This window comes from Rhincodon typus, chromosome 4 (assembly GCF_021869965.1).
Source record: "Rhincodon typus isolate 14 chromosome 4, sRhiTyp1.1, whole genome shotgun sequence".
Taxonomy (NCBI): Eukaryota; Metazoa; Chordata; class Chondrichthyes; order Orectolobiformes; family Rhincodontidae; genus Rhincodon; species Rhincodon typus.
The window spans coordinates 9428229-9448426 of NC_063335.1; the positions used below are offsets into that span (position 1 = coordinate 9428229).

Consider the following 20198-nt stretch of genomic DNA (forward strand, 5'->3'; position numbering starts at 1 on the left):
GAATTATTTTAATGCTGTGTGTTATGATGATCCAGAATACACGGGCTGAGAGAGTGGTGAAAGCAAATTAAATAGTAACTTTCAAAAGGAAATTTGATCTGGATTTCGCAAGAAGAATTTGTAGGCATCTTGGAAAAGAGCAGATAATTGCATAGTTCTGTGAAGAACCAGTAAATGACTGGCTGAATGATTTCTCCTGTACCAAAAGATTCTACAATTTGCAGTTTTACATTGAAAATTGTATGCAAGCTATGAAAGATATGTTTTTAAAAAGAACACTATTCTCAATTAATATTAATCTGATTTTTTTCAGCCAGTTGTACCTCTTAGAAATTTCAACAGTACAGCAGATGACACACAAACTTTACAGGGGTTAATTTCTAAACAGCAGTTAAGTTGGGAAACTAAATAGCTCAGAAAAGGTAAAAAACAGCAGCTAAACTGGCATTTGGAAAGAAAGACTATGAGGACAGAAAGCAAAGGAGTAGAAGTAGGCCATTTGACCATTGAGACCTTAGTGACTAAAGTTGCTTTCATCCAATGAACTCGGCGTTTGTCATTTGAGCCATCTGATCAACTTCTGGTTTGAATATTATGTCTACGGTGACAAGATTATCAGTTTGGTGAGAAAGAAGAAATCTACTTCCAGCCTCATCCATAGTTTGTTTAGGATGTTATTGTTATCAGCAGCTTTGTTGTCATTAGAAACGCTGCATTGATTGATGTGCTCCTTGATTTTGTTGCTCATGTTTAGCCAATAGAGCACTTCTCGTGTATCCCTCAGACTTGATTCAGTTTCTTGATGACTTGCATGGATGCATCCTTAGGGATAATTTCTTTTGCACAGTGAGCCATCATGAGGTATTTGTTCACTTTCATGTTCCCAATACATTCTTATATCTACAAGTGTGTCCTTCATGTTTTCAGACCATAATTTCATTGTTACCTCTTGGAATATTTGTCGAGATGATAATTGCTGGGTTATTCATTTGATTTGAATAAGGCTCTTGTCCATTTGATTCAATGTCTTTAAAGTAGCAAAGACTTCCAGAGTATGTTGAGCTGCTACTTCAATCTGGATCTGGAAGATTTCACATTCTATTGCAGCTTGGCGACTTCAACGTTGCTTGCATCTGGCATAGACAGCGGTGAGCTGGCTCCAAACTCAAACATAGATGGATTTCTCTTTATGCTATATCTTTTCATTTTCTCCTTAATCTTAAAACTATCAAAATGGCACCATATTGTGGTGACGAATAAAAGCTTTTCACTGCATTTTATTGTATTTCGCACTGTAAAATACACATGACAATAAAGTAATTTAGCATTTATTTGTATGGTTAGTTCAGTTTCAGTGGTAACCTCCAGAATGTTAACAGTGGTGGATTCAGTGATGGTAACACCTTTGAATCTCAAGGGATAATGGTTAGTTTCTCTCTCATTGGAGATTGGCACTTGTCTAATGCAAATGCTACTTGCCAATTATCACCCCAAGCCTGGATATTGTTCAGGTCTTGCTGCATTTCAACATGGACTGATTCAGTATCTGAGGAGTCGTGAATGGTGCTGGACATTGTGCAATCATCAGTGAACGTTCCTTGTTCTCAACTTATAATGGAGGAAAGGTCATTGATGAAGCATCTGAAGATGATTGGACGTAGGACACTACTGTGAGGAATTTCTGCAGAGATGTCTTGGAGCTGAGAAGACTGATATCCAACAATCACACCCATCTTCCTATGTGCCAGATATGACCCCAACCAGCAGAGAGTTTTTCCCCCAATCCCTATTAACTGCAGTTTTGCTAGTTTTATGCACAGGGACAGCAAGATGAATTAAATCAGTCTCACTGTCACTGGATTCACAACATAGTGAAATTAAATTATTCAATGACCCTCAAAATTGCCCAATTGTTCTTAACTAGACTTGAGAATAACAAATACAGACACTCAAGTTCATAACTTAAATAGCAATAAAGAATTTATTGTTAACACTGTACCTCTAGAAATGCAAAGCTAAATAGCAAGTTAATCTAATTAAGGTGTATGATCATAACTCCACTCTCTCACACAGACAGACGGATACAATTAAGGGATAAATTAAAAGAAAATAATGGTTGTAATTTGCCAGTTTGATAACAGTTTCAACAATGAATAGCAGGTGTTTAAGAATCCTTGAACAGTGTGTTGTGTTTCAGGCACATGGGATTATATCTTGCCTGAATTCCAATGTCACCGGTCAATCCAAACTGCTTTAAGCATGCTCCGATGCGTATTCACTTATTTCTTGTAAACTAGGATTCTTTTCTCAGAACATTCAACAACTCTTTAAACTCTTTAACTCTTTTTGAGTAAAGAACTAGAGAGTAAAATTCAAACACTGCTTCCCAGTTTGGCAGCTTCCCAATTCGGCAACTTCCCAGCACACAGCCTTCTGCCCAAAAATCTGGTTAAAACTGGTTCAATCTATGGTTTCTCTTTTCTGTCATTTGGTGTGGTTTGGCTGGCCAAGACCAGTCTCCCCTTGATTGACCAATGCAGCATCCAACTAACTAGCAGTCCTTGAGCATAACGCTTTGTAGTGCTGAAACATCTGCAGTGTTCTTAGAACAGTAATTAGCCTGCAGTTATCTCTCAAGCTAGATCCCACATGCAAACATCAGTTTGATTGTTCTCTTTTTATTGAAAAAAAAACAAGCTTCTGTTCAATATTCGATTCTCAACTTCAGCTCACAGTTCCAAACCAGAAATAAGAAAAATAAAGAAAAAAAGTGGTGGCTTCAACGCTAGGGCTCCTTGATGCCACATCTGATCAAATGCGGCCTTGATGTCATGGGCAATCTCACCTTACCTCTGAAATTCAGCTCTATTGTTCATGTTTGAATCAAGGATGCAATGAGGTCATGAACAGAGTGACCCAGGCAGGGCCCAAAATGGGCTTCAGTGAGCGTTTTCTAACATCTTCCTGTTCTAAAGAAGACTCATACTTGACTCAAAATTGTAACTGTTTCTCTCTCTGTAACTGCTGCCAGGCCTGTTGAATAGCTCCAGCATTCTAATGTTTCAAATTTCCAGCATTTGCAGTATTGTTATTGTAATTATCAGTGAGCAGGTTCTTGCTAAGCAAGTGCTCCTCATTAGCACTGTTGATGACCAGTTCTATCACTTTATTGATGATCGAGAGTAGACTGATGGGCAGTAATTGGCTAGGTTGAATTTGTCCTACTTATTGTGTACAGGAAAGATCTGGGCAATATTCCATATTGTCAGCTAAATGTCAGTGATGTAGCTGTACTGGAACAGCTTGGCTGGAATGTAGCAAGTTCTGGAACATGTGTCTCCAATATTTTGGGCGGCATGGTGGCTCAGTGGTTAGCACTGCTGCCTCACAGCACCAGGGACCCGGGTTCAATTCCACCCTCGGGCGACTGTCTGTGTGGAGTTTGCACGTTCTGCCCGTGTCTGTATGGGTTTCCTCCGGGTGCTCCGGTTTCCTCCCACAGTCCAAAGATGTGCTGGTTAGGTGAATTGGTCATGCTAAATTGCCCGTAGTGTTCAGGGGTGGGGAGATTCGGTGGGTTATTTAGGATGGGTCTGGGTGGGATGCTCCAAGGTTTGGTGTGGACTTGTTGGGCCGAAGGGCCTGTTTCCACACTGTAGGGATTCTATGATTCTATTACTGTCAATGTAATTTTTTTCCTATCTGTGCGTGTAAGAGGGTTATAGTTAATGCCAATGGCTCACAATTATTTACCTATAGCTAGAATCTTGTAATAAATAACTGTTGTTATTAAGAACAGAAATGTGGTCCGTGCCTTCTGTCATCCTGGGTCTAAAAGACAAATAAAAGGGGGAGTTTTGCATACTCCTATAAAATCTTTAACTTTTCAGATGACTCTGGGAACAACAGGGCTTGATTTACAGTGTGCTATTCCAGAGAGGCATAACAGTTGGAAGTAGGAAGTGAAATTGATCACCCTTATCTCCTGACTGCAAAAAAAATCTCTCAGAATTACAGTGTTTACAACAAACATTCTACTGTTGGTTCCAATTTTCAATTGGTTTGCTTTTTCCATTGTGCTGAGCCGTCTCTAAGGCACGTCTGACCATTTTTAGGGAGTTTTCTAAATCCATTACCAACAGTAAAAATCATTCGATGCAATGACAGGATGAATCCTCCACATACTTTGGGTGGTTGTGAAATGTATCACTTCCACGAGAGATTGTTTCACTCTGCCATCTGGCTTTGGTAGCTCACAAAGAACCTACAATCTCCTAGCTCTGCTTGATGAATCAACTGCTGTTCTTTTCTTCCCTTTTTTCCTTCCCTTTTTACCCAAAAAGCTCAAAGGCAGCAAGTCTATTTATAGTTGGCACAGTTGCCATTGCCTTTTGTTCCAAAGTGTGAGAACCTCCTTCCTTGCTTAGCCAGTCACCCAGGTCTTGGTGTCAAGCCTTCTTAAAATAGTTGCATGACCCCTTCATTTTAACATAAGTTTAAATTCATATCCTAAACATCATCATCTTATAAACCCCATAGTTGTAAAAACATTGAGTGAAGCCTTGATACAGCTGATGTTACTTTTTCTACACTTGGATTTAATTAAGTTTTCCTTCTATCTGTTATGGACCAGAGCAGAACCTCTCAGAATATTTTAAGAAGGTAGCCTGGACCCTAGCTTTTTCTTATTTTAAAGGTAGGTGTGAAGTGTTTTTTTCCAGATATGATTGTGACTGGTCAAACACTTGAGGTAAGCAAAAAACAATTTATTTAAACACTATAGTTAAAATACAAACAAAAGAGGAATTTAGAATAATTCAACTATTGGAAAACTTAACTGAATAATACATTGACCAATGCAGCATCCAACTAGCTACCAGTCCTTGAGCATAACACATTATTACTAATTAACTGTTCCAATATAGTAACATCCCATAAACACACCCCTTGGCAAAAAGGCAAATTCAGACACAGATTCTCACATGCAGTTCTCCAATTCAGGAGGAAAAAAGAAACATCATGAGAAAATTCAGGGAAAGTAGCAGCTAGGAGACATTGACTGAAGCTTCCAACTCTTTACAGACCCCAAATGCTTTTGCTTAAAACTAAACCTAAAAACTTAAAGAAGAAACTAGAAAGCCTAGTCTGTGAGAACTGGCCACACCCAGGCTGTTTCCATTGTTCCAACTTGAAAAATAAACCCAAGGCTTCACAATTTTTACTTTGAGAGAGACAGCTCGACACACCTGCTTCACAACCTCCCTTCAAAAAAACCAGGACAAAGTAACGTCTTAAAGTGACAGCATCATTACACATCCTCCCACTTTTTTTTCCTCTTTGTTCTTTGGGCTCTCACTAAATCAGTAATTCATTAGTTTGGTTTCCCTCTTTGCATTGTTCTGCTCCCTTGTGGTTGATATTACATTGTCATTGCCTTGATAGAAAGTCAATGATGAAATGGCATACGTATTCAAGATTACAAGTGTCAAAAGAAAAATTTCCAGAAAGCCATAGATCCAGCTGAAAAGCTAAAACAAATAGCAATGGGAAGAATAGTCAAGAATTAACCTCCACTCTTTTATTTAGATTTTCAAATTCTACATTGCAACTGATAGTACTAACTACAAATTCTTTCATCTTCTAAAGTTGTATTTCTTCATTTGATTCAATTTAGCAAAGTTATATCATAACCAACAGAAACTTATACAGAAGATGTAGGAATTGCATTTTGACGTGGTGTTTTTTGACAGTAATTTTTCTCTTTCCTTCTGTTTCCCTGCACCCCTTTCCAAATGTTTCCTACAAGTTGCTCCTGTATGAACGAAACTGGTTGAACCGGTGGAAAACAACCACATTGCATGAAGGAGAAGGCACCATAACGAACATCAAATGGAGGGGCAATCTGGTCGCATGGTCAAACAGTGTGGTAATAAAATCTATCTCAATACCAGTCATTGCAATTGTAATCCAAAATTTCTGCCTTGTTAACCGTTTGCCAATCAGTGCAGACAACTTACCATTATTTACCTTCAAAACCATTTTGAAATTTTGCAACCCTTCATTAAAATCAATTTCTCTGCCTTTAAAGCATTCCAATTTTTCAAGTCTTTCCTTATTCTAAGTATCCTCGTACCGATTTTTCACTGTTCCTTTCCTATGGCTCTCTTAAGCAACTTCCCAAATAGATCCTGCAATGAGGACTCCCCAGCTCAATATTGAGCGATTTTCCTAGCCAAAGTACAAGTATCTCGTAAAAATGTTGAAGATGCATAACAACATTCTCACACTTCAAGAAATTCACTCCCTCCGTTGCCAGAATTCCCCCATTCCTCAGCATGCGTCAGTACACTGTGTGATTCTCTTCAGTATTGCCAACAGAGTTAGACAAGTATACTTATGTGAATGATCTTGCTAGCAAAACTTGAATCCACATTCAACAACAGAATTCACCTTGAATAAAGATCTGAGCAGCATGGAATAATATTTCTGGAATCCCAAACCAAACCCACAAAAAAGATTCAGTTCATAATATCTTGATAACAGGAATGCTAAGCGAACCCTGAAAGTGACAGGAACCGTCACATAATGCTGTAATTTAATGGCAACATAACTCGAGCCCAACTTGTCACTGGATAAAGTTGGACTGAGGACTAAGTTTCCAGGGACACCAAAATGAAGATGAGTCAAGCTGGTTCATTAACTGACTCACTCAAACTGTGGATCATCAGCATTGGTGTTTCAGACTTTAGCCTTGGTGTAATTTGTAGCCGTGCATTGTGCATGGATATGAACTAGTCACACTCAACTGAACATTGCAATACGATGTATCACTGGAACCAAAGAGTGAGCCTCTGGCTACCCATGCTTTCACACATTGGCCCCTTTGGGAATCCAGCAAGTCGAGCATCTCCCCCATCCACCAGGACCTCAGTAACATCCCTCTGCATGTCTTGAATTTTGGATCTCTGCAGGTTTAGCCTTCAACAATATGATTTCAGCCTGTGAAACTTGGAAAGCCAAATATAGTTTGCAATAGGTCACGCAGAATAACATCATGAAATGTGACGCAGCAGCTGAAGAATAACCATAAAGTGCATCTGTATCCATCATATCGGATGTGAATTTTTGGTACAGATAATGGAAAAATTCTAGTATACGTAGATCAAATCACAGCACATCTAACAACTCAATGCTCAAATATGTAAGTAGTGTAACAGCAAAGGATTCCATTATTGATGGATTACAGGTTTAACCATCAGAATGTAAAATTAAAGTTATTGCCCTACATCTGAGTCAACTGGAAGAAAGAGAGCACTTACCCTTATTATCCTTCCTGTATTAGAATGGCCAAAAAGGAATCCAATACTCTACCTGTAATCTCAGGAATATGCTATAAAAATTCAATAATCCTTAACCTTACTTTAATATTTGATAGCCCATGTGTGAAATGTTTATATACAGCTTAAAAGAGTGATGAGAGAGACAACAAAATGTCTAAATTTGATATTAAAATGCCCTCGCCTTAGTGATTTTTAATGGTGATGTTTACCATACTGATGGTACTGATAACCAAGAGCACCTCTAAATGTGTTTGAGAACTACTTTTTGTTGTGTTAATAACAGTATTGAAGACTGACTCCATGGCCACTCATTGCTTGAAATATCTGGATGTTACAGCACAGGATTTTAGAAAGTGATTGGTTTTAATTCTTCGTTAGCTGGAATCATTGCATGGTTACAGCACAAAAGGCTGTTCCATCCATTGTTTCCATGCCAGTTGTTGAAGAAAAATTCAAAACCGATGCCCAGGGGTTTACTTCAGGGTTTAAATACTGTATCATGAAGTAGTTCCCCTTCTCACAGAGTGGTCTGGTGTGCTGTGACTCATTTTAATGTAAATCTGTCCTTTTTTCTTAAATTCTTCTCTGATAGTAGTCAAGCTACTTTTCTTTCTTCAGGGAGTCAAGATATATGATGCTAGCTCAAAGCAACGAATCACAAACATATCTCGAGACAACACAAACTTTCGTCCTGATATGTACCTCTGCAGTCTCTGCTGGAAAGACAACGTAACGCTCATTATTGGCTGGGCAACTTCTGTTAAGGTATTTTCCAATTAATATTAGAAGCAATATTACAAAGGTTTTTAATTCAACTTGAGAGCGTAGATCCATGAAGGTACATCAGTTAAGGGCAACTAGCTATGTTTCTTAGTTTGCAGGGTTTTGAACTTACAGGTTAATGAGTGAATCCCTTTTCCCTTTGCCTTTGTTGAAAATCTCCTTGTGACCATCAGTATTGGCTGAGTCCTGAATAAGACTTGTCTGCTCTCTTGAATGGTGAAACTTTTTCTGACATGATTAAATTACAAAGTAGAAGAGAAGAATAAGTTATGTATCCACACCTGCAAAGGTAGATATATTTTAATATGCGCAGTGGATATTATTATAAATTTCCAGAGTGTGGTAATAATTACTGAAAGATTTGTTTTGCCGCAGCAAAACAAAAGCACATAAAAAAACACCATTTAAATGAAAACGTAGTTTTTAATAAATATATTTGAAATCTTTAGACAGTCTTTCTCTGGTTGTTTTCTTGACAGTTGCTCTGAAGGCTTAAATGAAAATAAAACTGAACAGATTACAATCTGTTCAAATAAAAATCTGTTCTGCTGCTTTACTCTCTGTGCATGACAGCAAGTGTTACTGCATATGATTTATAGCACATTTTCAGAATTTGTTCAAGTAACACTATTGGGTTGCACTGCTTTTTATCTAGATCCATGAAAGGATTTATTAGAGTTTGCAAATAACATGCACTTTATCATTTTAATTTCACCATACATACACTTGCAGGATTTATTTTAACTTTTCAGTGAAGACAAAGTTAAATGTCACATAAATCTCCTTTTCTTTATTGAAAGCATTAGTTTCCTCGTCATGGCAATTCTCAAGAATTTGTTGGCTTCCTTGTTGTACCACTCCAGTTAGAGTGCCTCCACCTTTACTGGCTCCATCCCCGCCTCTTCGACCTGTTTGTTTCCTCTCCTCTATCCCTCTTCTATCCGCCTCCCACTCTCTCCCTATTTATTTCAGAACCCCCTTCCCCTCCCCCTTTTCTGATGAAGGGTCTAGGCCCGAAACGTCAGCCTCTCTGTTCCTATGATGCTGCTTGGCCTGCTGTGTTCATCCAGCCCTGCACCTTGTTATCTCTTGTGTCTGCTGGGTTGGAGTTGGGAAGAATGGAATAAGGGGTGCTGGCGCAGTGAAGTGGCTTGACTTCAATTGAATGTGAGAACCGGCCTACTTTGGCAGGCACACACTAGTGAGGGGTGGGCGTGGGAAACAGCTGTATTTTGTTGAGGTGGTGTGGGAACCACAGCTACAGCCTATGAATGCAGATTGTGACAGAACAAAGGGCCACAGTTACAAGGTGTACATGAAGATTTTGGAAGGATGGTTTTATTTTAGAGATAACAAAGTTTGGAGCTGGAGGAACACAGCAGGCCAGGCAGCATCAGAGGAACAGGAAAGCTGATGTTTCGGACCTGAAAAGTCAGCTTTCCTGCTCCTCTGATGCTACCTGGCATGCTGTGTTCCTCCAGCTCCACACTTTATTATCTCTGACTCCAGCATCTGTAGTTCTTGCTATCTCAGTGGTTTTATTTTAGGGTTTTTTTGTGCAATGAGAATGTAGTGAGCTAAAATGTCTTCTTAAAACATCTTCTGTGAAAAACACCATTTTTGCACTACAGATTTACTCCATACCAAAGGCCAAAATAAAGAATTTTGGGGGATATTTGAATGTCTGTATGATGTACATTTAACATGCATGTTTTAATGTTAACAATTGTGCTGACATTAATGTAGGGTATACTTCCTTAGAGTATGCTGCAATCTCATTCATGTGCTGATTTGAATGTTTTTAAAGCTGAGTATTTGAAAGAACATAGAGCAATTTCTTTATAACACAGCATCAGCTCATCAAATATAAAATGCTGCAGTAGGTGGCAGTCTACTCAAAGGGACAATTTTTGACTGTTTAATTTATAAGTCACCATGATTTTTTTTCAGGTATGTGTGGTGAAGGAACGTGATCCTACTGACCTAAGGGATTTGCCCACTCGTTACGTTGAAATTGGTGAGAATTTTCTTCTCTCAAGTTAGTCACGTTTCTGTCTTGACATATTCAGCAAATGTGAACTAGTGATTCAGCCATTAAGTAGTTGAGATCCTGTAGGAACTTTGAGCATAGCAGTTAGTCTGCACACTCTGTAAGTCTAATTAATGTATTTTCTATCACAAATGTAATGTGATTGTCATCATTGTCAATTTAAATGAGCTTTGTCAGCATTTTTGTGCGACTAAAATCTCCTTATTCACCTTTGTTTCCAATTATCCTAAATGTGTGTCCATCTGTTACTGATTCTCATGCCAGTTGAAACTACACATTTTGCTGAATTTTGTAATTGGTGGTATTTTTAAGACATACAGCACTGACTATAATATAAACAAATGTTGCTGAGTTATGTTCACAGTGTGAAACCCTTCTTATAGGAACTCTTTTTTGCATGTATGAAAAATGCACAAGTTTGAATGGTGTGAAAATGTATATAACCAGTGCAATATTTTATTCTACTGATGCACTATTAGGCTATTAAGTTGTAAAGTTCCTCATTTAAGAATTTATGCCTAATTCTGAGCGGAAAGAAGCCCAAGTTGTCAACTAGAGAAATTTCATGTGTTTAGTGTAGCAATGATTTTACTGTTAAGAGACTCTGGCCTGATACATAGACTGCCAACATGGAATATGTTGTCATTGCTCATGCTGAAGATCTTCACTTTGCTGCTTTGCTGTTTTTCTGAGTTATTGTCAATGTGTTTCACTTTTTAGTCATCATCTGATTATCACGCCAAAAGCCTTTACACTGTTCAACAAACATTCATCTATTTAGCCTCATCTCTGGCCATGACCAATGTTTGAGCTGGTTTTCAAGCACTGTTTGAATGATTACAAGAGACACTTCAGTTTTCTGGCTTGCACCAGGGCACTAACTCTGGAAAATAAGACATTTATATTATATGGGTTTTTAAAAGGCCTAGCTTTATAGTTTGCCATAAGGTAAATTTGTGCATGGTCTGTGATGGCAATTGCAAAAACTGCACTAGCCAATTTTGAACTTTTGTATATTTTACAGCTGATTCTAGTTTTCCTCTCCCTCACTTAACCTGACTGCAGACTGTGTGCCTAGTGCTCTGGAAGGAGTTGGAGAACTTTATGTTCCCATAGGAGTGAAATGTGCAATTGGTCAGACTCTTAATGTACTTAAATTGCAGATTCCACTAACCTGCTATCATGTTCATTGGGCAATATTTTTTACATTAAAGGGCATTCTAGTTCTTGTGTGAACTGTGCAATATCCTTTTAAGAAAATTTGTGGTGGGGCTGTCATTTTAAACCATGCAGTCTTGTGCTTTTGTGTATGTCTGAAAATGAGCACAGTCTTCTTCATCTAAAGCATATTCATAGGCTTAATTACACATTTCTGATCTGCCTGTAGACCAAAGTCATTCAGTATCCTTTAAAGTAATGCAGTCAGTTTAATAATAGAATCCAGTGTTTGTTGGCTGTTAGTAAATGTCATAGTTATTCTGGGAATGCTTTGTCTTAGCTAGCAGCCAAGTTAGGTTCTAGCAGAAACTATGATCTTTATGATAAAGCAGCATAGCAAGGGTTAACTGTCACAGCATCATTAAGTTGATTTCTAAAAAAAACAAATTGTGTATTTCTATTTGCTCACAGAGCATTGACATTTAACTAAACACACAAGTAGCACATTTGTACAGTGAACCAGCTATTGCTACTCTAGGAATAACAGTCCATGCTTTTGTTCAAATGATAAGGGTTCCAAGATAACATCCTGCAATACTATCTCTGGCATCAATAAGTGATGAATTCCTCAGGTTCAAGATTTGTAAGAGGGGATAGTATGCAGTAGAAAACTACATAAAATGAACTGGAGATAGAGCATTAGATATAGGAGCAGAATTAAACCATTCATCTCATTGAGTCTGCTCCACCATTCAATCATGGCTGATATGTTTCTCAACCCCATTCTCCTGCCTTCTCCTTGTAACTCTTGATCCCCTTAACAATCAAGAATGTCTAAGTCCGTCTTAAGTATACTTACTGATTTGTCCTCCACAGCCTTCTGTGGCAATGAGTTCAACAGACTAATCATCCTCTGGCTGAAGACATTCCTCCTCATCTCAATTGTCCCTTCACTCTGAGACTTTGCCCTTGGGCCCTAGTCTCTCCTACTAGTGGAAACATCTTCTCCACATCCAATCTGTCCAGCCATCTCAGTGTTCTATAACTTGCAATCAGATCTCCCCCTTAATCCTTCTAAACTCCATTGAGTACAGGCCCAGAGTCCTCAACTGCTCCTGAATAGCCAACCCATCATCCCCGGGCTCAAAACTGCTCAAAATATTCCAATTTGTGCTCTTGTCGACTTCTTAACTGACAAATGAACCTGCATGTTAACCTTAAGAGAATACTAAACTAGGATTCGTAAGTCCCTTTGTACTTCAGATTTCTGAAGCTTTGTATAGCCTATGCCTCTATTTTTCCTACCAAAATGCATAACTTCACACTTTTGCACATTGTTATTTCATCTGCCACTTTTCCTAATCTCCTAGCCTGTCCAAGTCCTTGTCCAGCCTCTCTGCTTCCTCAACACTATCTGTCCTTCCATCTATCTTTGTGTCAACTTAGCAACAATTCCCTCTATTCCTTCGTCCAGATCATTAATGTATGATGTGAATAGTTGTGGTCCCAACACAGACCCCTGCAGAACTGCACTAGTCACTGGCTGCCATCCTGAAAAAGACCCTTTTATCCCTAGTCTCTAACTTCTGCCAGTCAGCCAATCCTCTCTCCATGCCAATATCTTACCCCTAATACCATGGGCTCTTATTTTATTTAGCAGCCTCCTATGTAGCACTTTGTCAAATGTCTTCTGGAAATCCAAATAGATCACATCCACTGGCTCTCCTTTGTCTAACCTGCTCATTGCTGCTTCAAAGAATTCTAGCAGATTTGTCAGGCATGACCTCCCCTTGACGAAGCTGTGCTGGCTCAGACCTATTTATTATACGCTTCCAAGTACTTCAAAATCTCATCCTTAATAGTGGACTGCAAAATCAGTGATGGCCACTACACTTACCTCTGCTCCCTGACGCTCTTGAAGTTCTGGCAAGCTGCTCGAGTCTTCTACTGTGAAAACTGATGCAAAGTACCTATTCAGTTTTTCCACCATTTTTTTGTTTCCCATTGTTACTTCTCCAGCCTCATTTTCCAGTAGTCCAATTTTCACTCGGCCTCTCTAATATATTTATATATCTGAAACAAACTTTTGTAATTTTCTGTTATGTTGCTAGTTAACTTACTGTCATTTTTTTTACCCCTTACTGATTTTTTAGTTAGCCTTTGCAGGTTTTTAAAGACTTCCCAATCCTCTCTCTTCTCATTAGTCTTCATCACATTGTATGTTTTTTCTTTGGCTTTTATGTTGTCCTTAACTTCCCTTGTCAGCCTTAGTTAACAACATCTTGCCTGTAATATGTTTCTTCTTTCTTGGGATGAATTTCTGCTATGCCTCCCAAATTGCCTCTAGAAACTCTTCCCATTGCTGCTCCACCATCTTCCCTGCCAGCCTTCTCTGCCGCTCAGCTCTGGCCACTTCTTCCGTCATGTCTTTGTAGTTACCTTTACGCACTTATAATATTGGTACATCTGATTCTGGCTTCTCCCTATCAAACTGTAGGATGAATTCTATCGTATTATGGTCACTGCCCCAGGGGTCTTTTCGCCTTAAGCCCCGTAATCAAGTCTGGCTCGTTACAAATCAACAAATCCAGAACTGCCTGTTCCCTAGTGTGTTCTACCACAAGCTGCTTTAAAAAAACACCGATCTTTAGATTTTAACCAGCTCCAGTGGTAATGTTGACATTTTTACATTCTGTGCTACAATTCCCTCGAGTATGACAACAAAGAAATGACAATCACTTTTTGTTCTTCCAACTATGATGCATAAAGATTGGACTTTGGTATAAGAAGCACACTTCCAGTCTCTTGCCCAATTGCTTGACATGGCTAATATGCAGGCCCTACCTGCTGCAGAGGTGTGTCATGACATCTCTGAACAGGCTGAACGTTTTGGGTATTACCCTTCTTCAGTTGACTGCTCCTTTCCTCCAGGTGCTGCCTGGCCTGCTGTGTTCTTCCAGCCTCCTGTTTGTCTACCTTTTCAAAAATAGACCTGCTAGCAACTATGAGCTGTGCACGTCTTTCAAAATCTTGCATTGGGAATAGAAATATTGCTGCTTGTGGGCTGCGTTCCTGGGATAGTTTGTTTATTTTACCAACAATGCACTGCAACAAATGAAAGTAGCAAATGCAGTTTTCTTTTTGACAACTTTTTATTGGCTTTAAAATGAGCAGCCCTTTGCTTCAATTGTACCCAGTACTAGCAGTATCAATTTCACTACTTTGACTTCTAAACAAGAATCATCTGCCGTTGGAGTCAGCCAAATTCTTAACGAGTATTGACAGCTAATGATCATTTAATTAAAGATCTATTATCTGCTCTACTGAAACACATAGTTTTCTGAGGAACACTGAATGTAAGACTTCATTGATGTTGTCTCAATCCTTCCAAATATTAACACCACCAAAAACTGGTCTCATTGTCATTCATGTTTATGCTATGCTATGTAGAGGTTATATTTTTATAAGTAGTAAAACTACAGATACATAATCCTCTTGAGATACTAAAACTGCTTCTCCTGTGACTACAGACAGCAAAGCTGTTCAATGTGATTCTTTTTTCATTTACAGAATGTAGAGGTCTGCATTTATAAGTTTTAATGCTTCAAGGAGCTCCACAAATCAAGTAACAAATATATTTAGCTTTACAACTGTAGTACAACTGAAAGGAATGGTACAAATGCCCTTTTAGAATTATATATTTGAAGATTTTCAGACAGAGTAGCTTCAGTGCTCCCTACAGGCCATATTTTGTAACAAGTTTGAATTGAACTCAGTAGGTCTGGCAGCATCAGTGGAGCGAAAGCCGTGTTAACATTTTGGATCTAGCGATCCTTCTTCCGAACTTCAGATTTAATATGTTTTGCTTGACTTTATAAATATTTCGTATGTTACAGTACTTTTAAGAGATGAGATCTTACCAAGAATGGGATTAGGACCGCCATCTCTGCAGATTTAAGAAAATAGCTATAACATGGAATGTTTTTCATTGCAGTGTCTGCCTTTGAGTCAGAGTTTCACATCAGCGGACTTGCACCACTTGGTGAGCGTCTCGTTCTCCTAATGTACGTGAACGAGATGTTGGAACAAACGGTAAAGAAATATTTGAATCTGTTGGAGGAATATTTTCGTTAAGACTGTCCTACTATTGTGCATTGGTTTTTTGAAAGAAGTATCAAAATAAGAAACTTAAAATCAAAGTACTGTGGATGCTGGACATCGGAAATGAAAACTTAATGGATCTAATGGCATCTGGAGAGAGAAAAACAGAATTAACACTTTGAGTAGAATACGTTATGATTCCATTGTTAAAATAAAGCGTTGGCGGTGCTAAAAAATTTAATTTTTGTAATGCAAATGTCCACCATGTAATTTCTCCCTTCTCTCAGACCACTGATGTTGCTTGTGACTATGTTTCATATGAGTTGTGGGATTCAGAATAAAACTTGGAAATGGCTAAGAAATCGGCTGAAGAGTATAGTGTAGATATTTGCTTGAGGGACTGTGCTGAATGTAGAGAAGGTGATGTGCTGAACAGAGTGCTCTAGAATTGGAACTTCTGTTGTTCTTAATTTACATCAAAGACTTAGGTTCAAAAAAATCTAATACAAAGTAGTTGAGTTTGCTTGTAATTACCATAGTTGAAGGCCATAGCTGAGGATCTAGCTTGGCAAGTATTAGATTAATTGAATAACAGTAGTTGAAACCTAATTTGGGCACATATTTCGAAAATTAGGGTAGCTGCTTAACTGATCCAGTGGGCAAAGCCAATGCGCCAGCAGCTGACTTAGGTTTTGTATATTAAAGCCCTTAAAGAATGCAAAGTTTAAATTATAGACAACATCCTGTTATGCCTAGCTGTATATTTCAAACCTTTCTGAGGATCTTCATGGAAGTTATTTAGGTTCTGTTATGAAGGATTGCTCCTGTTTTGAAAATATCAAAGCTACACTGCTGTCAAAACCTTCAAATCACCAATTTCCAAAATCCTTCCTCAATAAGGGGTACAAATGCCTTGAGTGACAAACCAGAAACTATCAAGACATTTCTTTGAGGGTGAGAGATGATATTTCTTGCTGCAGGGTGAAAGTGGTTCAGAATAGGAAATTGGATGTAAGAAGCCCAGTCTCCAAATCAATAGTAATCATCAGTCACTGCTTTTTCTCTTATGAATTAACCACTAGTAATTGAAAGATTATGGCATTATGTTTAAGTAAGTAAGAAGAAAGAAAATCTGAAATCTTCCAACATATAACTAGAGAGATTGATCCTTTATAGTTTATCTTAAAGGGAATATGAATAGAAAGAGTTTAGAGGAATATGGGCCCAATGGGACTTTATTTATCTAGGACATCCGGTCGGCATGGATGAGTTGGACCAAAGGGTCTGTTTCCATGCTGTACATCTCTATGACTCTATGACTCTTAATGTTTCTCTGCATAGCCAATTCATCCTCTGTCCCGAAAAACCATAAGAACATTCAGCTCCGCTGTAATTTGATTAATTCATCTCTGATCAACACCTTCAACTTCATTTAGGCACCTGATGTCCAATCAAACAAAGTATTATTGAAAGTTCCAACTGTCACAGCACCTATAAACCTTTGGAGAAAACTTGTACTTCTAGTATTTTCTGCTTCACTTTCAGATTTCTCAATTTTTGAGTGGAAGGATTACTTTATTTCATTTCTAAATAGTACAGTTCTTAGTTTTAAATTATATAACTTTGTTCTTGATTTCTCCATCAGAGGAAGTTTTTTTTCTGTATGTAACCAGTAAAATCCTTTAATATTTTAAACACCCTGATCAGATCACCCTCAAGGGAATAGATAAGCTATACTTTTCGAAATTCTTCTCATAATTTAACCCTTATTAGTTTCCTTAAACCATTGCTGTGATTGCCCTAGACTTTTCTTAAAGCACTGCTTAAGTTTCTACTCATTCTCCCTATCTAATTAAATGCTCCAAGAAATTTCTCTTTTCACTTTCAGTCCTACAGAAGCTCATTATTCTTTGCAGTTATTTGCAGTTGGATGGTTTATCCCCTGGAAGTTATGCAGTTCATTAACAGAAACTGCCAATGTTTCCAGTGTGTACACCAAGGTATAAAGTGTCGACTGGTACAGCTACGCAAGATATTGTACCGCTTTTGGTTTTCCAAGAAGAAATTGGAGCCTTGGCTTTCTTGGGTTTCATTTACAATTATCCTTTGATGATAAGGAATCAGATAGTCAGTTATTAACTTGATCATCGTAAAGGGAAGAAATCTTCAGTGGTAGACCTACTATTTAATTCAGTTCTTGTTTCTGAACCATGTGTGAATTTGAGAATTAGAACGTTTGTATGTAATATGTAGAAGTAAATGTACCTATATTCATTTATCCAAATGTGTAGGGAAAAATTTAAATCACAAGAATTATTTTGTCAGGAGGTGGGAAATTTATTTTAAGGGATTTTGTGTGATGCCAAAAGAATTAAAAATGCATTTACAACATATGCACGTCTTATCAATGTAATTATTTGAAATATAGTAAAACATACATACAAACATCATTCTGAAAAAGAGTCATACTTATCTTGAAATGTTAACTCTGTGTTTCTTTGTCCACAGTTGCTGCCAGAACTGCTGAGTTTCCCCAGCATTCACTATGTTTGTTTCAAATTTCCAGCATCCACAGTATTTTTGTGCCATGACAAAGCTGTTAATCATGTGTTAACTAAAACAGGCACACCTAACAAATTGAACATTTTTTGCTTTATAGTTATAAGCTAATAATGAAACATTGCCTGTTAAGCTGCAAAACCAAATTGCTGGAGAAACTCAGCAAGTCTGGCAGCATCCGTCGAGAGAAAACAGATATCATTTCAAGTACAGTGACCCTTCTTCAGAGTTCGCCAGCAATTTATATTTTTGTGTGTTTCAGATCTCTATCATCCACAGTTCTTTGTTTTACTTCATTGCCTAATAATATTGGAGTGGCCTTTAATTATTGGCTAAAAAGAATTAGTGATGATCATCTGTTAGAGCAAAATCATGGCATGGACTCATGTAAAGGAATACCAGGGATAATATCCCAGTTTCCAAGATCATTGGAATCCATTTTCCACTAGAGGGCATGTTTGGTTCTCTTGGCTAAATTATGATAGAATCTTAAAAAATGGACTAAGAGGTTCCATTCTGTATCATAAAAGCAAAATTAATCAAACACTGCATAGCACTGATGAGAGATATTTTGGTTGGAGAAAGTAAGAGATGCTGGAGCAGTACTTTTCCAATGTTTACAAGAATACAAAATTAGATCATCTTTCTTTATGAAATAGGATAAAGAACATTGTGCAAGACCTCGCCTTGACATAATTCATCACTTGCCTGATTCGTATGAGGAAATATCCTCTGACGCTCTATCCGTAAGAGGTTTCCAAGAAAATGAATGCAGAGACTACAGTTTAGGTGAGAAATAAGTAATGTTTAACTGTTGAAGGTATGTTTTGCTGTAAGACAAATAGGAAAATAAGTTTCAAGGTAGCCTTTGAAAGCTAATTTTGTTTCAGTCAGCTTTATAATTTGAATATTCTCTTGAATTATACATTAATTTGAACGTGGTCATCAGTACATACTCAAATCAATGAGCTTTATGAAATATTTACCAGCTATCCACTCTGTTGCCATTCTATTGTCATATCCATGATCAAGTTTGAGAACAGTCACGTAGCCAGATAGCAAATCAATATACCTGCCTGTAGCTCAATGTCTGGTATAACATTGAATCAGATGGCTGTGAGGTGCAAGGTTTGATTTATTAATCTAAGTACAGGTCCTATTTGAGAGACTACAGATGGTATTGTGACCCTAACATCAGCCAGAGTTCTCACTCCTAATTCCCATCTAATGCTAGCCTTTGGAATGTATAAACGTATAGCTGCTAATTCAGGACAAAATTGAACTTCATGATGATGCACTCTGTTTGCCTATTAACACTTTCACTTCAGCCTCATTGATTACTAAATGATAGCTTCTCGTCTCTTGAAAACTGAAATGGCAGCCCTGGAAGGGGAAATTGTTAAAGAAATTTAATTAGTTTAATTTCTAAAATATTGGCATTCAATGTTATATATATTAATGTTATTGCTTTGCTCTGCTTCTCTTAATCAAACCTTTATAGAGTAACTTTGTAAATTTATGCCTGTGATAAACAGTGCTATTCCAGAATTGGATACACACTCCCAACAATTTTCCAGTCAAAACATAAGCTCAAATTCCCAATGGACCAGGCTTGATTTGACAAATTTATTCCATGTTATTGCTACTCTTAAAAATAAAGTACAATCGCTTTCACAATATGTATTGAATTGTATACTTCCACATATAATTTTTACACTTCAGATTAGATTTTGAGTACTTTTTAATACTTTCTTTCTGAAAAATGTGACTTTGTAAATATAATTTTTTGTTAGTTGATAAATCTAATCATGCAGATCCAGTAAAAGGCAGAGTTCTTAACATCATCACCAACTGTTCCTTGATTCAAGAATGTGTCTAATCAGGGTCACGGTTTTCTTCCATGTGTCTGTGTGTAACTGAACAGGCTGATTCTTAAACAACAAATGTTTGGCACTTGGGACAGGATGGCCAACAAATCAGTGGGATCCAAAGTGTAGGATTTGCTTCCTTCTCCTTGCTCTCTGGTGCTCCTCTTCCTCATCATTAAAGTATTTGAACTCAAAGTATGGTGCAGCTTGCTGGACAAGTTGTCACCATTGTGAACGATTGGTAACAAACTCCTTCCAGTCATTGATAGTAGGAGCTGCAGATGCTGGAGAATCCGAGACAACAAGGTGCAGGGCTGGATGAACACAGCAGGCCAAGCA

General features: G+C 37.9%; 1 protein-coding gene across 4 annotated transcripts in view; it reads left to right on the top strand.

The window, feature by feature from the left end:
* Window positions 1–20198, top strand: part of vps41 (VPS41 subunit of HOPS complex) — a 138983-nt gene that overhangs the window by 69655 nt on the left and 49130 nt on the right. For all 4 annotated transcript variants that reach the window (XM_020533969.2, XM_020533970.2, XM_048595819.1 and 1 more), the window contains exons 8-12: window positions 5807–5926; window positions 7959–8105; window positions 10074–10140; window positions 15326–15423; window positions 18651–18780. In XM_020533969.2, coding sequence (XP_020389558.1) covers window positions 5807–5926; window positions 7959–8105; window positions 10074–10140; window positions 15326–15423; window positions 18651–18780 — 562 coding nt within the window. The remainder of the gene's footprint in view (window positions 1–5806; window positions 5927–7958; window positions 8106–10073; window positions 10141–15325; window positions 15424–18650; window positions 18781–20198) is intronic.